Source organism: Anabrus simplex, chromosome 4, assembly GCF_040414725.1.
Source record: "Anabrus simplex isolate iqAnaSimp1 chromosome 4, ASM4041472v1, whole genome shotgun sequence".
NCBI classification, from domain to species: domain Eukaryota; kingdom Metazoa; phylum Arthropoda; class Insecta; order Orthoptera; family Tettigoniidae; genus Anabrus; species Anabrus simplex.
Genome location: NC_090268.1, coordinates 232,686,733 through 232,705,035, shown reverse-complemented (window position 1 = coordinate 232,705,035; position 18,303 = coordinate 232,686,733). Strand labels below are relative to the sequence as shown.

General features: G+C 41.9%; 1 protein-coding gene across 1 annotated transcript in view; it reads left to right on the top strand.

Annotated features, from left to right (window-relative positions):
* The window catches only part of Dip-C (dipeptidase C), a 1,401,195-nt gene that overhangs the window by 1,203,638 nt on the left and 179,254 nt on the right, over positions 1-18,303 (top strand). Inside the window, exon 4 of the mRNA XM_068227217.1 lies at positions 14,760-14,807. Within this exon, the coding sequence (XP_068083318.1) occupies positions 14,760-14,807 (48 nt within the window). The remainder of the gene's footprint in view (positions 1-14,759; positions 14,808-18,303) is intronic.

The window sequence follows — 18,303 nt, the reverse complement described above, 5'->3', positions numbered from 1 at the left end:
CTAGAATTGAACACTGCACTCGATGTCGTTACATGTGATCAGAACAATGATTGATGCGTTCAGATCACTAAACAAGTAGAACCGAACACTGTACAACATGTTAGGGGATACCTTTGCTCTAAGAAGATCAGATTGAAACATAACAAGACTAGAATTGAACACTGCACTCGATGTCGTTACATGTGATCAGAACAATGATTGATGTGTTCAGATCACTAAACAAGTAGAATCGAACGCTGTACAACATGTTAGCGGATACCTTTGTTTAGATTGAAACATAACAAGACTAGAATTGAACACTGCACTCGATGTCGTTACATGTGATCAGAACAATGATTGATGTGTTCAGATCACTAAACAAGTAGAACCGAACACTGTACAACATGTTAGGGGATACCTTTGCTCTAAGAAGATCAGATTGAAACATAACAAGACTAGAATTGAACACTGCACTCGATGTCGTTACATGTGATCAGAACATTGATTGATGTGTTCAGATCACTAAACAAGTAGAACCGAACACTGTACAACATGTTAGGGGATACCTTTGTTTAGATTGAAACTAACAAGACTAGAATCGAACACTGCACTCGATGTCGTTACATGTGATCCGATACAACATGTTAGGGGATACCTTTGTTCTAAGAAAATTAGATTGAAACATAGCAAGCCTAGAATCGAACATTGTTTGATGTGTTCAGTACAACTTCAATGATTAACACACACACTGTGCACATATCGCATAGCTATCTCGCCTAGTATGAAAATAAAAAAAAACACACTGTGCACATATCGCATAGCTAACACTTCAAATGATTTGCTTAGTACGAAAATAAAAAAATCTATACCGCGTAGCTAACTCGTTCATCGCACTGCTCAGACGCTTAGTAATTGTGAATACACTCATACGAAAATCAAGAAAGCACACTGCGTAGCCAACTCGCTCGGCTCACTCGCTTAGTAATTACAACACTGATACACACACGGATAAGAATGTTCCGAGATACTACATACTTACATGTTTTTTAAGGGAGGGTGAAAGATCATAAATTATATGTACACATGTTGTCTCCTCCAAGTTGTAAGATGAAATAGACGCAGTACTACGAGTTTCCGCTCTAGCTGGCGAACGGAAGTAGCATGATATCTCAGCAAAAAATAATACGCGTGAGCTTGCAAGTCAGACACAATGATGGATACCGCGATTCAAATCCTAGCAACTTATGCCGTCGGGAAGGGCATCCGGCGAGCATCTAGCTGTAAATCCCCGATTCTCAAGTTGTAAAACATTCTTAATCCGAGTTCTTTGACGTCAGGAAGGGCAAACGGTTGAAAACTATAGTGTATGATGTAAGAGGCTAGATACTGCTAGTTTTGCGTCAGGAAAGGCAACTCAACAAATTCTTGCGATTTAACAATCTTAGTTTTGCCTCAGGAAGGGCATCCGGCTGTAAAACAATAGTTCATGATACAGCGATTTAAAATCTAAGAAGAGCATCTAGCTGTAAATCCCCGATTCTCGTGTTAGAAGTTGTAAAACAGATTCTTAATCCGAGTTCTTTGACGTCAAGTTCTGCGTCAGGAAGGGCATCCGGCAGTAAAACAATAGTTCTTGATACAGCGATTTAAAATCTAAGAAGAGCATCTAGCTGTAAATCCCCGATTCTCGACAGATTCTTAATCCGAGTTCTTTGACGTCAGGAAGGGCAACCACTCGAAAACAATAGTGTATGATGTAAGAGGCTGGATACTGCGAGTTTTGCGTCAGGAACGGCAGCTAGTCTTAAAACAAATTCTTGCGATTTAAAATCTTAGTCAGGAAGGGCATCCGGCAGTAAAACAATAGTTCGTGATACAGCGATTTAAAATCTAAGAAGAGCATCTAGCTGTAAAACCCCCGATTCTCGACAGATTCTTAATCCGAGTTCTTTGACGTCAGGAAGGGCAACCAGTCGAAAACAATAGTGTATGATGTAAGAGGCTAGATACCGCGAGTTTTGCGTCAGGAACGGCAGCTAGTCTTAAAACAAATTCTTGCGATTTAAAATCTTAGTCGGGAAGGGCATCCGGCAGTAAAACAATAGTTCGTGATTTAAAATCTAAGAAGAGCATCTAGCTGTAAAACCCCCCGATTCTCGACAGATTCTTAATCCGAGTTCTTTGACGTCAGGAAGGGCAGTCGGTTAAAAACAATTATCGAACACGCATCGCGAAGGCAGGAGTGTGCAGCGATATGCATGTTTAGACTTGCAGATTACGAAGGAAACATAACAAGACTTGAGTCTTAAAACAAATTCTTGCGATTTAAAATCTTAGTCGGGAAGGGCATCCGGCAGTAAAACAATAGTTCGTGATTTAAAATCTAAGAAGAGCATCTAGCTGTAAAACCCCCCGATTCTCGACAGATTCTTAATCCGAGTTCTTTGACGTCAGGAAGGGCAGCCGGTTAAAAACAATTATCGAACACGCATCGCGAAGGCAAGAGTGTGCTGCGATATGCATGTTTAGACTTGTAGATTACGAAAGAAACATAACAAGACTTGAGTCTTAAAACAAATTCTTGCGATTTAAAATCTTAGTCGGGAAGGGCATCCGGCAGTAAAACAATAGTTCGTGATTTAAAATCTAAGAAGAGCATCTAGCTGTAAACCCCCCCCGATTCTCGACAGATTCTTAATCCGAGTTCTTTGACGTCAGGAAGGGCAACCGGTTGAAAACAATTATCGAACACGCATCGCGAAGGCAAGAGTGTGCAGCGATATGCTTGTTTAGACTTGCAGATTACGAAAGAAACATAACAAGACTTGAGTCTTAAAACAAAATTCTTGCGATTTAAAATCTTAGTCAGGAAGGGCATCCGGCAGTAAAACAATAGTTCGTGATTTAAAATCTAAGAAGAGCATCTAGCTGTAAAACCCCCCGATTCTCGACAGATTCTTAATCCGAGTTCTTTGACGTCAGGAAGGGCAGCCGGTTAAAAACAATTATCGAACACGCATCGCGAAGGCAAGAGTGTGCAGCGATATGCATGTTTAGACTTGCAGATTACGAAAGAAACATAACAAGACTTGAGTCTTAAAACAAATTTTTGCGATTTAAAATCTTAGTCGGGAAGGGCATCCGGCAGTAAAACAATAGTTCGTGATTTAAAATCTAAGAAGAGCATCTAGCTGTAAAACCCCCCGATTCTCGACAGATTCTTAATCCGAGTTCTTTGACGTCAGGAAGGGCAACCGGTTAAAAACAATTATCGAACACGCATCGCGAAGGCAAGAGTGTGCAGCGATATGCATGTTTAGATTTGCAGATTACGAAAGAAACATAACAAGACTTGAGTCTTAAAACAAATTCTTGCGATTTAAAATCTTAGTCAGGAAGGGCATCCGGCAGTAAAACAATAGTTCGTGATTTAAAATCTAAGAAGAGCATCTAGCTGTAAAACCCCCGATTCTCGACAGATTCTTAATCCGAGTTCTTTGACGTCAGGAAGGGCAACCGGTTGAAAACAATTATCGAACACGCATCGCGAAGGCAGGAGTGTGCAGCGATATGCATGTTTAGACTTGCAGATTACGAAAGAAACATAACAAGACTTGAGTCTTAAAACAAAATTCTTGCGATTTAAAATCTTAGTCAGGAAGGGCATCCAGCAGTAAAACAATAGTTCGTGATTTAAAATCTAAGAAGTGCATCTAGCTGTAAAACCCCCGATTCTCGACAGATTCTTAATCCGAGTTCTTTGACGTCAGGAAGGGCAACCGGTCGAAAACAATAGCGTATGATGTAAGAGCTTAGGTACTGCCAGTTTTGCATCAGGAAGGACAACTAGTCTTAAAACAAAACAGATTCTTAATCCGAGTTGTCAGGAAGGACAACCGGTTGAAAACTATAGTGTATGAGGTTAGATACTGCTAGTTTTGCATCACGAAGGACAACTCAACAAATTCATGCGATTTAAACACATTTTTATTTCTAAGAGAATCGAACCCGAGACTACTGGGTGAGAGGCATGCACGCTAAACTAAACTGTAGGCTATAGGTTTGCTCCACAGTCCTTGAAGTATCGGCACAGTCATTCTGAGCGAGTTGTGTGGAATGCATGTGTTAGCTGAAATTGTACACGTATCTTCCGGCTCAACCTTGAACGAGGACACGGCGTGCTTGTAACTCGCGAACGTCTTCTTAGCTGAGTAGCATGTAAGCTCTTAAAACACAGTACTAATTAAGGTTGTAAAATATTCTGAAATAGTCCTCCTCTGTGATGTAGTAGTTAGCTGCTACCCTCGGAGGTCCGAGTTCGATTCCCGGCTCTGCCACGGAATGTGTAGCATTTAGCCTATGTAAGTTCCTAACGTAAAATATCATGATTGTACGGAGAGGTTAAAACACACACAGTGCCTACTCCTATCGAAAGAACCTGCACGGTACCTGCATGTAGGCTTCTCCTGGTGAAGGAGCCTGCACATAGTTTAACGCCTCCTATCAACAGCCCTTACTTAATGCTAGCTTTTTTGCACACCCCGCCTCACACCATAGCTTTATACGACCGGTTGCCCCTCTTGCCTAGGATTTTAAATCGATATCCCGACATAGCCTACTCCTACCGAAGAAGCCAGCTTAACACCTCCATCCAACAAAAGAATCACCCTCAACACTCTTCAATCATTCTCGCTACTTCGGAAGATAGCGGGTTCGAACTAGAAGCCGTAAATGCTAGGCGAGGAGCCTGCGCGATCGTCATTGCATGATCTAGCCGGATGCCCTTCCCGACGGTATAAGTTGCCAGGATTTGAATCGCGTACCCTTCCTGACTAGGATTTTTAAATCGATAACTAGATGTCCCGACATAGCCTACTCCTACCGAAGAAGTCTGCTTAACGCCTAAAACCGACAAATGAATCACCCTCAACACTCTTCAATCATTCTCGCTACTTCGGAAGATAGCGGGTTCGAACTAGAAGCCGTAAATGCTAGGTGAGGGACCTGCGTGATCGTCATTACATGATCTAGCCGGATGCCCTTCCCGACGGCATAAGTTGCCAGGATTTGAATCGCGGTATCCATCATTGTGTCTGACTTGCAAGCTCACGCGTATTATTTTTTGCTGAGATATCATGCTACTTCCGTTCGCCAGCTAGAGCGGAAACTCGCAGTACTGCGTCTATTTCATCTTACAACTTGGAGGAGACAACATGTGTACATATAATTTATGATCTTTCACCCTCCCTTAAAAAACATGTAAGTATGTAGTATCTCGGAACATTCTTATCCGTGTGTGTATCAGTGTTGTAATTACTAAGCGAGTGAGCCGAGCGAGTTGGCTACGCAGTGTGCTTTCTTGATTTTCGTATGAGTGTATTCACAATTACTAAGCGTCTGAGCAGTGCGATGAACGAGTTAGCTACGCGGTATAGATTTTTTTATTTTCGTACTAAGCAAATCATTTGAAGTGTTAGCTATGCGATATGTGCACAGTGTGTTTTTTTTATTTTCATACTAGGCGAGATAGCTATGCGATATGTGCACAGTGTGTGTGTTAATCATTGAAGTTGTACTGAACACATCAAACAATGTTCGATTCTAGGCTTGCTATGTTTCAATCTAATTTTCTTAGAACAAAGGTATCCCCTAACATGTTGTATCGGATCACATGTAACGACATCGAGTGCAGTGTTCGATTCTAGTCTTGTTAGTTTCAATCTAAACAAAGGTATCCCCTAACATGTTGTACAGTGTTCGGTTCTACTTGTTTAGTGATCTGAACACATCAATCAATGTTCTGATCACATGTAACGACATCGAGTGCAGTGTTCAATTCTAGTCTTGTTATGTTTCAATCTGATCTTCTTAGAGCAAAGGTATCCCCTAACATGTTGTACAGTGTTCGGTTCTACTTGTTTAGTGATCTGAACACATCAATCATTGTTCTGATCACATGTAACGACATCGAGTGCAGTGTTCAATTCTAGTCTTGTTATGTTTCAATCTAAACAAAGGTATCCGCTAACATGTTGTACAGCGTTCGATTCTACTTGTTTAGTGATCTGAACACATCAATCATTGTTCTGATCACATGTAACGACATCGAGTGCAGTGTTCAATTCTAGTCTTGTTATGTTTCAATCTGATCTTCTTAGAGCAAAGGTATCCCCTAACATGTTGTACAGTGTTCGGTTCTACTTGTTTAGTGATCTGAACGCATCAATCATTGTTCTGATCACATGTAACGACATCGAGTGCAGTGTTCAATTCTAGTCTTGTTATGTTTCAATCTAAACAAAGGTATCCCCTAACATGTTGTACAGCGTTCGATTCTACTTATGTAGTGTTCTGAACACACTAGACAATGTTTTAATCACATGTTGAAGTTAACGACATCGAGTACAGTGTTCGATTCTACTTATTTTGTGTTCTGAACACATCAATCAATGTTCTGATCACATGTTGTATCGAGTACTGGCTGTCTCATAAGGAGCTATGTATAGCCGCCATCTTGCATCCGCCATCTTGCGCAAGCATCTTTAGGGCGTCTCTAGCTAAGGATCCTTAAGCCGCCTCATAAGAGCAACCGCCATCTTGCACAAGCATCCCTCATAAGGAGCTATGTATAACCGCCATCTTGCGCAAGCATCCCAAGGGCGTCTATGTATAGCAGCCATCTTGCATAAGCACCTTTAAGGAGTCATGTATAGCCACCATCTTGTGCAATTAGCGCCGAGAGATGGGCTGCTGTAGAATTTTTCTTTCTTAAAATTATCCGCCACCATATTTTCAACTAAAGAGTGTAGCACTGAGGTTTGCGATGTAAGATGGCGGATGACAGCTGGCAAAAAAGCGCGTGAGTTTGTTTACTAAACAAGAGCACGTGGAATTTGCCGCCACCACATAGATGGCAGCACGGTGCTCTCTTGATTAATGATGGCGGATGACAGCTAACAGAACTTTTCAAATTGCTCGCTACTACAGAGAGCAGCACGGTGCTCTGTAGATTAAAGATGGCGGATGACAGGTGATGAAATTGCCCGCATGATAGCAGCACAGTGCTCTATTGATTAAAGATGGTGGATGACAGCTGTCATAAGAAGCACGTGGCTTTGTTTACTAAACAAGAGCACGTGGAATTTGCCGCCACCACATTTCAAAGGTATCTAGTTAAAGAGCGCAGCACTGAGGTTTGTGATGCAAGATGGCGGATGACAGCTGTCAGAAAAAAGCACGTGAGTTTGTTTCCAAACAAGAGCATGTAGAATTTTTCAAATTGCCGCCACCACATAGAGGGCAGCACGGTGCTCGCATGATTAAAGATGGCTGCTGTCACGTGGAATTGCCTGCCACCACAGGTATCTAGCTAAAGAGGGTAGCACGGTGCTCAAAGATGGCTGCTATCAAAAAGCATTTTTCAAATTATCCGCCACCACATTTCAAAGGTAAGTAGCTAAAGAGGGCACCACTGTGCTCTATGGATTAAAGATGGTGGATGACAGCTGTCAAAAAAGCACGTGGATTTGTTTATCTCACGCTAGTGAGGTTAAGTTGGTAGCACTAAGGTTTAGGCCCGTTAAGATGGCAGCACTGCGGATGACAGCTGTGACGAATTTACATCTACTACGATAAAGAGGGCAGCACAGTGCTCTATAGATTAAAGATGGCGGATGTCAGCTGTCAAGAAAGCACATGGCTTTGTTTCCAAACAAGAGCACGTGGAATTTGCCGCCACCACATTTCAAAGGTAAGTAGCTAAAGAGGGCAGCACGGTGCTCTGTTGATTAAAGATGGCGGATGACAGCTGTCAAAAAAGCGCGTGAGTTTGTTTCCAAACAAGAGCATGTAGAATTTGCCGCCACCACATAGAGGGCAGCACGGTGCTCTCTTGATTAAAGATGGCTGCTGTCATGTGGAATTGCCTGCCACCACAGGTATCTAGCTAAAGAGGGCAGCACGGTGCACAAAGATGGCTGCTGTCAAAAAGCATTTTTCAAATTATCCGCCACCACATTTCAAAGGTAAGTAGCTAAAGAGGGCAGCACTGTGCTCTATAGATTAAAGATGGCGGATGACAGCTGTCAAAAAAGCACGTGGCTTTGTTTACCTCGCGCTAGTTAGGTTAAGTTGGTACCACTAAGGTTTAGACCCGTCAAGATGGCAGCACTGCCGATGACAGGTGACGAATTTTACATCTACTACGATAAAGAGGGCAGCACAGTGCTCAAAGATGGCGGATGACAGCTGTCAAAAAAGCACGTGGCTTTGTTTACCTCATGCTAGTTAGGTTAAGTTGGTACCACTAAGGTTTAGGCCCGTCAAGATGGCAGTACTGAGGTTAGCGATGCGTTGTTGTCTGTCAAAAAGCACGTGGCTTTGTTTACAAGGCTGTCAAAAAAGCACGTGGCTGTCAAAAAGCACGTGGCTTTGTTTACCTCATGCTAGTTAGGTTAAGTTGGTACCACTAAGGTTTAGGCCCGTCAAGATGGCAGTACTGAGGTTAGCGATGCGTTGTTGTCTGTCAAAAAGCACGTGGCTTTGTTTACAAGGCTGTCAAAAAGCACGTGGCTTTGTTTACCTCATGCTAGTTAGGTTAAGTTGGTACCACTAAGGTTTAGGCCCGTCAAGATGGTAGTACTGAGGTTAGCGATGCGTTGTTGTCTGTCAAAAAGCACGTGGCTTTGTTTACAAATCTGTCAAAAAGCACGTGGCTGTCAAAAAACACGTGGCTTTGTTTACCTCATGCTAGTGAGGTTAAGTTGGCAGTACTGAGGTTTAGGCCCGTCAAGATGGCAGTACTGAGGTTAGCGATGCGTTGTTGTCTGTCAAAAAGCACGTGGCTGTCAAAAACACGTGGCTTTGTTTACCTCGCGCTAGTTAGGTTAAGTTGGTACTAGTGAGGTTTAGGCCCGTCAAGATGGCAGCAGTGAGGTTAGCGATGCGTTGTTGTCGATGACAGCTGTCAAAAAGCACGTGGCTTTGTTTACAAATTCAAATCTCGCGCCAAAATTCAAATTTCCCGCCAAAATTCAAATTTCCCGCGGGCGGCGGCGGCGTAGGAGGAGGAGGCGGGCGGAGGCGTGCGGCGGAGGAGGCGCCAGAACTCTCCCATTATACTACTGGTGACTATTGTTTCTTAGGTCGAGATTGTTGTCGATAATAGCATTAGCCAATTAAAGTGGATGATACCTCAAACGTTGTCTGCGAAGGCTTATGCGTGTGACCTCGTCAGTTGTTTGTTATTATCTTATGATATTCTAGAACCGTGTCCTTTCAAAACTCACGAGTCCCAAAACTCACGAATTCCAGGAAGAGGATTAGTAAGAACAGGTTTCTCTACCTGGGCCAGTCTCAAAACTCACGAGTAGGGCGGTTATTCCTTGAATGGGTAAATCGAATAACTTCCATCCGATTATTTAAATACCGTAATCGATTGAGTTTCAAATATCATACAGTTATATCGCACAGAATAATCGGATGCGTCATGAGTAATTTATTTCCGTTTTAAGTGTGTCGGGTGGACAATCTATTGAAATAAGCGAATAGATGAACTCTTACTAAAAATAGAAATACGCCTTTCTCCGAATGAATCTCCAAGTGTTGAAACTAAATGAGTGAATGAACTGTCTTGATCTTTAATACTGTATCTCTAAATAAAATTCCTTATTCAAGTAAATGCCACCTTCTGGCCGTATAATGGAACTAAGTCCCAGTTCTACCAACTGACAGTTTCTTTTCACTAGCATCGCTAAATATACCTACTTTAATTTTATGTCGTCCGGCTGCATGCATAAATTGTTAGCATGCTGGCCTTTGGTCAAAGCGGTCCAGGGGGTGTCGGGTTCAATTTCCGGTCGGGTCGGAGGTTTAGACTTTCATTAATATGGCTCGGGGACTGGGGGTTCGTGCCGTCTTCAGCATTACACTTCATCTTAGGTACGGCCTCATTCTCACAGACTTGCAGGTCACCTATACGGCGTCAACTCTGAAGACCTGAACCAGACGTCCCCGGAGGCCACACGTCATTATTATAAATTTATGTGAAAGGTATAAAAAGCATTATATTAGTTTTAAGACAACAGCAAAATATTTTAATAATAATAATAATAATAATAATAATAATAATAATAATAATAATAATAATAATAATAATAATAATAATAATAATAATAATACATCTCGGTCTCTCTTTAATTCATCAGCCATTATTTCTCCCCTGTGGGTCTGGGTGTCAGAATAACATCCACAGAATCCCCTGCCTGTCGTAAGGGAACCGTGAGTCACCGCGCATCTCATCCCTCCTGCGGTCATCGCAAGCACCTACTGTCCGGAGTCGTGAATTTTGAGACTCAATAGAATGTTCACTTTATCTACCAGTTTGTAGTCGTGAGTTTTGATACATTTGTAACTAATTTTAGCCCGTGAGTTTTGAAACTCGTGAGTTTTGAGACGTAACCTTCTAGAACTAGAGCGCGAAGGTGTAGCCGAGACAAGTGTCTCGGTATAACACTACGATAATACGACCTGGCCAATCACAACGCATTTTCCCAGTGTGCGTGTGTGTGTGTGTGTGTGTGTGTGTGTGTCGTGTGTGTTGTGTGTGTATGTGTGTGCGCGCGCGCACGTTTATTCCCATAATCCTCGCGCTTTGGTGATGGTGACTAGTTTGTTGATCGCCTGGTGAGGGCATCTGTGATCGAATTCAGCCTACTTATGCCATCTACATTATATAAGGTTGTCTGATAACCTAAACAAAGGATTAAATTTATCAATGTAATATTTAAAACTCGAATACGACATAATACGATTTTTCTGCGTTTAAGATGCTATGAATGATTTCAGGTTAAGTTACTCAGAAATCTGAATTTTTTTATTAGTTCACATTTACAATTGATTACGTAACCAATAGTTTTGTATAAGGTGTCAGACTTTTTAAGCCTTGAGGATTAGGGATGTTATTTTATTTATTATAGCATAATTGATGAAGTATGAAGGATTACATGAAGTCAGTGATCATTGATCTGCATTTAGTGCTGTAGCCAATCATTTTACCTGCTTTTCTTAAATGATTTCAATGAACTTGGAAATCTATCAAACATTTCCAAATTAATTTACTGATCACGTGTTGTCGCAATTCAAACAAATAGCAAATATTTTCCAAACGAACGTATTGACCATATGTTGACACAATTTAAACATCAATTTTTACGCGAAAACAATTGCTTATTAAGTGTCATATTTACTACAAATACTACCAGATGTCAGCACTTTATCAAAAGGCACAGGCCATTAGCAGCCGTACTTTTCAGGAATGCTTTCTCATTGGTCAGGTCGTATTGCCGTAGTTTACCGATACGCTTTTTAGCCGAGAGATTCGACTGAGGATGTGGTGCTGTTAATGGTTCAGATGATTGGTAATAGAATGAGTTCTTGGTTCATAATAGTTACAGGGGTTAGATAAGGCGGCAATCTTCCATTTTTGTTGTTCATAATACAAATATATAATTTAGTGAAAGTTATAAAATGGCAGAGAGGGATTTAATGGGTGAAAAGGTTTGACCTGCGCCGACGAGTTATCTTAATGACAGACCGCTGGAAGCCTACAATTTAGTATCTCGGAGTGGAAAAGAGGTGCTGCGAGTGACAGTTTCAAGACTGCTAGTTGCTCTACGTCCCACCGACACAGAGAGGTCTTATGGCGACGATGGAACAGGGAAGGGCTAGGAGTGGGAAGGAAGCGGCCGTGGCCTTACTTAAGGTACAGCCCCAGCATTTGCCTAGTGTGAAAATGGGAAACCACGGAAAACCATCTTCAGGGCTGCCGATAGTGGGGTTCGAACCTACTATCTCCCGAATACTGGATACTGGCCGCACTTAAGCGACTGCCGCTATCGAGCTCGGTAGTTTCAAGACTAAAGTAATGTCGGTCGGGATAAAGCCTAAAAGGAATGAATGTCCGGTAGGTGGATCATTTCAAGTATTTTCATGCATAAGTGAAACTGAATCAAGGTGCATCAAACCTAACGCAGTGAGCTCGCAGCTGTGATCAACAGTATTCTGTGTCTGGGACGAAACACTTTACTACATCTGTGTGTTTCCAGAACGACTTTAAGTTGGATAAACACGAGATATCTTATTCATAAGTTAGAGGTAACAGACATGAAATTAGTGAGAATGATTGCTGATACAAACAGGTAGGAACAATGGCAGCAGGGTACTCGGAATGAGGAGATGAAGGCTACGTTGGGAATGAACTCGATGGATGAAGCTGCGTTCATAAAACCGGCTTCGGTGATGGGATCATATGAGGCGAATTGAGGAGAATAATGAAGTGGGTTATGGAGGGTAAGAGAAGTAGGGAGATCCCACGAGGGAGGTGACGATGAATAGACTCAGTTGTTCATGATTTAATAACAGGTGCTAAAATAAACGAGATCACAGAGCTAGTTGCAAATTGAGGATTGTGGCGGCGTTCAGTAAATTCACAGTGGTTTGAAGTTTGAACTCTAAAAAAGGAATAGGCCTATGTATGTATAGAAACATTCTGTCTTTGCTAAGCTGAGCTAGTGAGTAGACGTGCTGCGGCAACCATCCGGAAGTGCATGGACAGCAGTGCGCGCGGTAGGGCGATGGCACAGACCGATCAAGTTGGCCAGGACGGAGACGGAGTGAAAAATGGAATAGGCCTTGCAGAATTGTTGATGGCGGCAACCATTGTTGCTATAGCTCATTCCATGTTAAGAAAACAGTATTGCTCTTATGACAACAGGGTTGTCATATCGAACGGCTCTGCTCAACACCATGACGGGAAAACGGCGGCACATAAAATTGTGAAATTCAGAATTTAAGTTCAATACAAAAAGCGAAAGAAACTAAGCTACAAATTATTTTTATGAACTAAAGGGGATGGGGGGGGGTAAACTACGGCATATAAGAAACTTCAGCATTGAAGGGTAAGGCAAATTGGGTGAGAACATAGACAAATAATTTTTATAGGCTCGAGGTGTGAGGGATGAATTTAATTGCATTTAATAAATTTCTCCAGGCAATAAAGGCTAGAAAACAGACGCAACAAATAAATACTCTACAAAAGATCACAGTATTAATTTTAAAGAAATAAATCACACACGTAGGCTTATCGCATAACTCTCACTCAACGCAAGACAATTACGCACTGATTTAAAACCTAAAAGCACACACGCATCAAATAAATACCGTAGATGACTTCACTACAGAAGTGAGCTCACAGAATGAGCAACTGCGAGACTTGTACCACAGCAACACAGAAGAAGGAAAATGAAGGAAGGCAACGAAGCAATGGCTGTTCCCACCATTGTGCTTCGTCCCTACAAATGTATGTATGACAAACGAAAGGTTATGTAGCTATTTTAATAACTCTGGGTAAAAATACCTCATCCTTTTTATCATCCATCTTTCATTATACATTACAAAGTACAGTAAAATATTTCTTAATCACGAGGAATTATGGATGTCTCAGAGGATGTGTGTTCACTCCTTGAAGGTGCATAACAGCAGTACTGTTTTCTTAACGTGGAATGAGCTATAGAAGAATTCTTGATGACAATAGGGACTGCGCTGTAGTTGTGGACTATAGCACTTCGTTGCACTTTTTGTGACGCGTTGCTTGAAGATATAAGTGAACAACACTTCGCTTGCAATGACGTTTTAGTGACAAAAGAATACGTGTGTTGAAAAAAAAAATGTAAACCTCCTCCCACATATACACAAACATTACCCAGTAGTTTTCGAAGCCCGCGTGGTGGCCATGTTCAGATACACTGTGATTAGTCCCGGTGGTCGAAAAAATGTTCGCCATCAGAATGTTGGCCGGCAGGGTAGGAGAGGTGGTGGGATACAATATCTAATCACTAGATTGCGTGTCAAAAGCCGAGAGTCAATTCCAAACATCTCCGCAATGCTGAAGGCATATGACGCTGTTGATGTTTGTGATTCGTGTGTCGGATGGAGATGTTAAGCAGTGAGCAGACCCGTTGGTGCTATTCGACACGACTAGGTTATGTCTCGGTACCGGTTTTTACCCTACTATCATATATCGCGTCATTCATATCAGCTTATTAATGCATCCGGTGAAGTTGACGTCAGGAAGGGCATCCGGTCGTAAAAGCTCGCTACGAAGATTCATCTCATTTCATACCCGACGAGTAGGAAAGGGGCAATGGTTGGACATACATACACAGTATTTTTCAAAATGAACTCTTTCTTGCTATGTTTTAAAAATCCTCTATGTTGCCAGTCAATTTGTCACTGAATAGGATTTTCGTGCAAATTCTCTCCTTCGTTAATCCGAACACTGCAATAACACAAATTATCGGATCAGTTATACAAACGTCGGACTGAGTGGCTCAGACAATAGAACGCTGGCATTCTAACTGCAAGTTGCCTGGTTCGATCCCTGCTGAGACCTCTGGTATTTGAAGGTACTCAAATACGCCAGCCTCATGTCTGTAGTTTTACTGGGTCGTAAAATAACTCCTGTGGGACAAAATTCTAGCACCTCTGCGCTTTCAAAAACTGTAAAAATATAGTCAATGGGACGTAAAAGCCATTAACATTGTTATTACTCATAATTATATAAACACAAATTCTATAAAGAACTGAAGTGCACAAAACCATGTTTTATTGATGGCGTGGTGATTAAGATGCCGTTGATCGATGAATTTAAGAGTGCTAGATATTCCAGGTTTATCAATCTCTTGGGCGAAAATCTGACAGCGGTTATTTTCTAATTGTTTCAGATTGCCGATGTGTTGAGGAACATGGAGCCCTCCGTGCTGCTGACTCTGGTAAGTGAAAATCTTTTAACTTCATCACAGACTGACCTAGGCCTAAAGGTGTTCTCGGTTCACCCTGAACGGCCTGTTTGGAAGTCAAGAAAATAAAGAACGAGACCTCATATTTTGACGAGATATTTAATGAAGGGGCTGACGCATCCAACACCAGAAATGGGCACGAGATTCATTTCTAGGGGTGAAGACGGCCCACTCTATCCCTCTTAGAGCCAAGATTACGAATAATGGAATCCTTTGCCCTCCATTCTACTAGAGACCTTCATGGCCTGTAAGAGAATAATAATAATAATAATAATAATAATAATAATAATAATAATAATAATAATAATAATAATAATAATAATGAAATTTCAAAAGTGGTACGAGGGCTGGAACGGGGTCCATTCAGCCTCGGGAGGTCAACTGAGTAGAGAGCAGTTCGATACCCACCTCAGCCTTCCTCGAAGTTGTTTTCCGTAGTTTTCCACTTCTCCACCAGGCAAATGCCGGGATGCTACCTAACTTAAGGCCACGGCCGCTTCCTTCACTCTTCCTTGCCTGTCCCTTCCAATCCTCCCATCCCTGCACAAGGTCCCTGTTCAGCATAGCAGGTGAAGCCGCCTGAGTGAGGTACTGGTCATCCTTCCTTTGTTCCAATCCAAATTCTTCTACTGTATTACCTTCTCTCCCCTGGCCTACCACTGCATTTCAGTCTCCCATCACAATTAGATTCTCGTCACCTTATACATATTGTATTAAATCTACTATATCTTTATATATTCTTTCGATTTCCTCATCATCCGCTGAACTAGTAGGCATAAAGACCTGTACTATTGTGGAGGGCATTAGCTTGGTGTCTATCTTGACAACAATAATCCTTTCACTATGCTGGTCGTAATAGCGTACGTACCCGCTGCCCTGTTTTCTTATTCATTATTAAACCAACTCCTGCATTTTCCTTGTTTGATTTTGTGTTGATAACTCTGTAGTTGCCTGACCAAAAATCCTACTCTTCCTACCAACGTACTTCACTTAAACCAACTATATCTAACTTTAGTCTATCAGTCTCTCTTTTCAGATTCTCTAATCTACCACACCGATTCAAACTTCTAACATTCCACGCTCCAACTCGCATAATGTCGGTATCCATCTTCCTGATGATTGCCCCCTCTCGTGTAATCCTCACCCGGAGATCCGAATGGGGGACTATTTTACCTCCGGAATATTTTACCCGGGAGGAAGCCATCATCATTCATACAGAGAGAGCTGCATATCTTCGGGAGTTAGTTACGGCTGTAGTTTCGCGATGTTTTGAGCCGTGTAGCAGTATCAACACAGCTAAGTCATGTTAAGTATTATTACAAGACCATATCAGTCAATCATCTAGACTGGCGCCGAAAGGCTGCTACCCCCCTTTCGTTAGTCTGGTCTCTCGACAGATACCCATCCGATATTGTTGCACCTACGGCTCGGCTACCTGCTTCATTGGGACACGCAAGCCTCCCCACTGCGGCAAGGTCACACTGTTCACAGCGGAGGTAAAAGTAATTACAAAAGCTTAATATAATTATTAATCCCACTGGGGGACGAGACGATCAATTCTAGTTTTGTAGAAAGAGGTAGCTCGCTGACGGATCCCACTCTTGCACTTCCTCATACGAATGAAACCGCCGTCCACGAATGTCGTTCTTCCTCCGTGATTCGTAGGTTTTCCCGGATAAGGTCATCAATCCGCCCTATCACATCAGGAGTAATGGCTCGATGAGCCTGTCCTGGGCGTGCATCGTCTTGCGCCCTTCTCGGGAATCTCCTATGCCACTCGACCACACTCGTCATGGAACATGCAGTGTTTTCGCCATACACAGCAGACATGCGTCGATGAGTTTCGCATACTCTAGTACCCTAAGCCACCAGAAAACGAACCACACTTCTGTGTTCTTCTTTGCTTGCCTCCATTTCTACAGCTGGATGAACACACTAGACCAGTCCGCGCACCAACAAAGACATAACCTAACAACTGAGTGCACCTTTGAGTTGTTACTACTAGCTGCGCATTTTTAAGCGATAGATTTGTGTACTGGTTTGAGTAGTAAGGAGGGAGCGCTTCCGATTCCGTTAGTACTGCCAACTGAATGGAAATGAAATCTGAATTGAATCGATAATATGATCGATCGATATGAATTTTCTAAACCTTTGTTATTTTAAGCCAACAACTGTGTCACACACACATTATATAACATTATATAACATTTCTCGATGCGAATCTTATTCCTAGAGTGAATTCTATAGTTTGGCTTTGCTGTGTAAATAACAGTACTAGTACGTAAAGTGTACGCCAGACGTCGCACAGCGATGCATAAGCGGTTCATAGTTTGTGTTTCAAAGATTGCCAGTACGAACCTCGAAGATTGCCGAGGTCGGTCGCTTCAGCACTAGGGTGTAAATCTATCGCTAAAAAGTGCGCAGATAGTATGTAGTTCTTTTACCACAGCGATAGCAGTATCGATACGTAACAAGTGTTGCCACCTTTTGCGCGAAATGTGTGTTATGGCGGGTGTTCGATTTTCATTTGACTGTCCCTTATACTATTGCAGTACGGTTGAGAAGATCTCCAATAAATATGATGGAAGTGATTCTTCAATCAAAACTGTACAAGAGTTGTTTGCATCTATCATGTCAAGAAACTTAGCCGTCATGAAATCAAATTTCCCTTTGATATCAAAATCCATTCGCTTTAAACTGTGAGCACAATTGTGTGATGCATTAAGTAAAATGAAAGTGAGTTATCGAGAATACAGGGTGAATAGTCGACTACGTTATGGAAAAATTACGATGTGTGCTTGAAGGAAATCGTGGATATACAACATTGTGTAACATTGCTGACATGCTTTGTGGAAAAGAAGCAGCATTAGACGATAATGAATCAGAAACTTTCGCTAACAATTCGACGGTTTTTTTTTTTTTTTTTTGCTTTACGTCGCACCGACACAGATATGTCTTATGGCGACGATGGGATAGGAAAGGCCTAGGAAGTGGAAGGAAGCGGCCGTGGCCTTAATTAAGGTACAGCCCCAGCATTTTCCTGGTGTGAAAATGGGAAACCACGGAAAACCATATTCAGGGCTGCCGACAGTGGGGCTTGAACCCACTATCTCCCGATTACTGGATACTGGCCGCACTTAAGCGACTGCAGCTATCGAGCTCGGTCGACGTTTTCAAGTATGTCCCCATCACGTCGTGCGATGTAGGAAGTTTCTCCAAGTATGAGGCTCTACTTGGTGACAACCGGAAATCCTTCAAGTTCGACCATCTAAAAATGTTTCCAACCACTACAACTCTACTGAAAATGAAGACTAACTGTAACTGTAAATGACTGTTGAAAGTAAATATATTTTTCGTTCATTGTTTATTATTTTAATTTTTAAATTATATTTTCAGAGTTTTAGGTCATATTTTGGCAATTTAAAGCCAGTAATGCAAACTTCTCTTTGATATTAAAATCCATTACTCG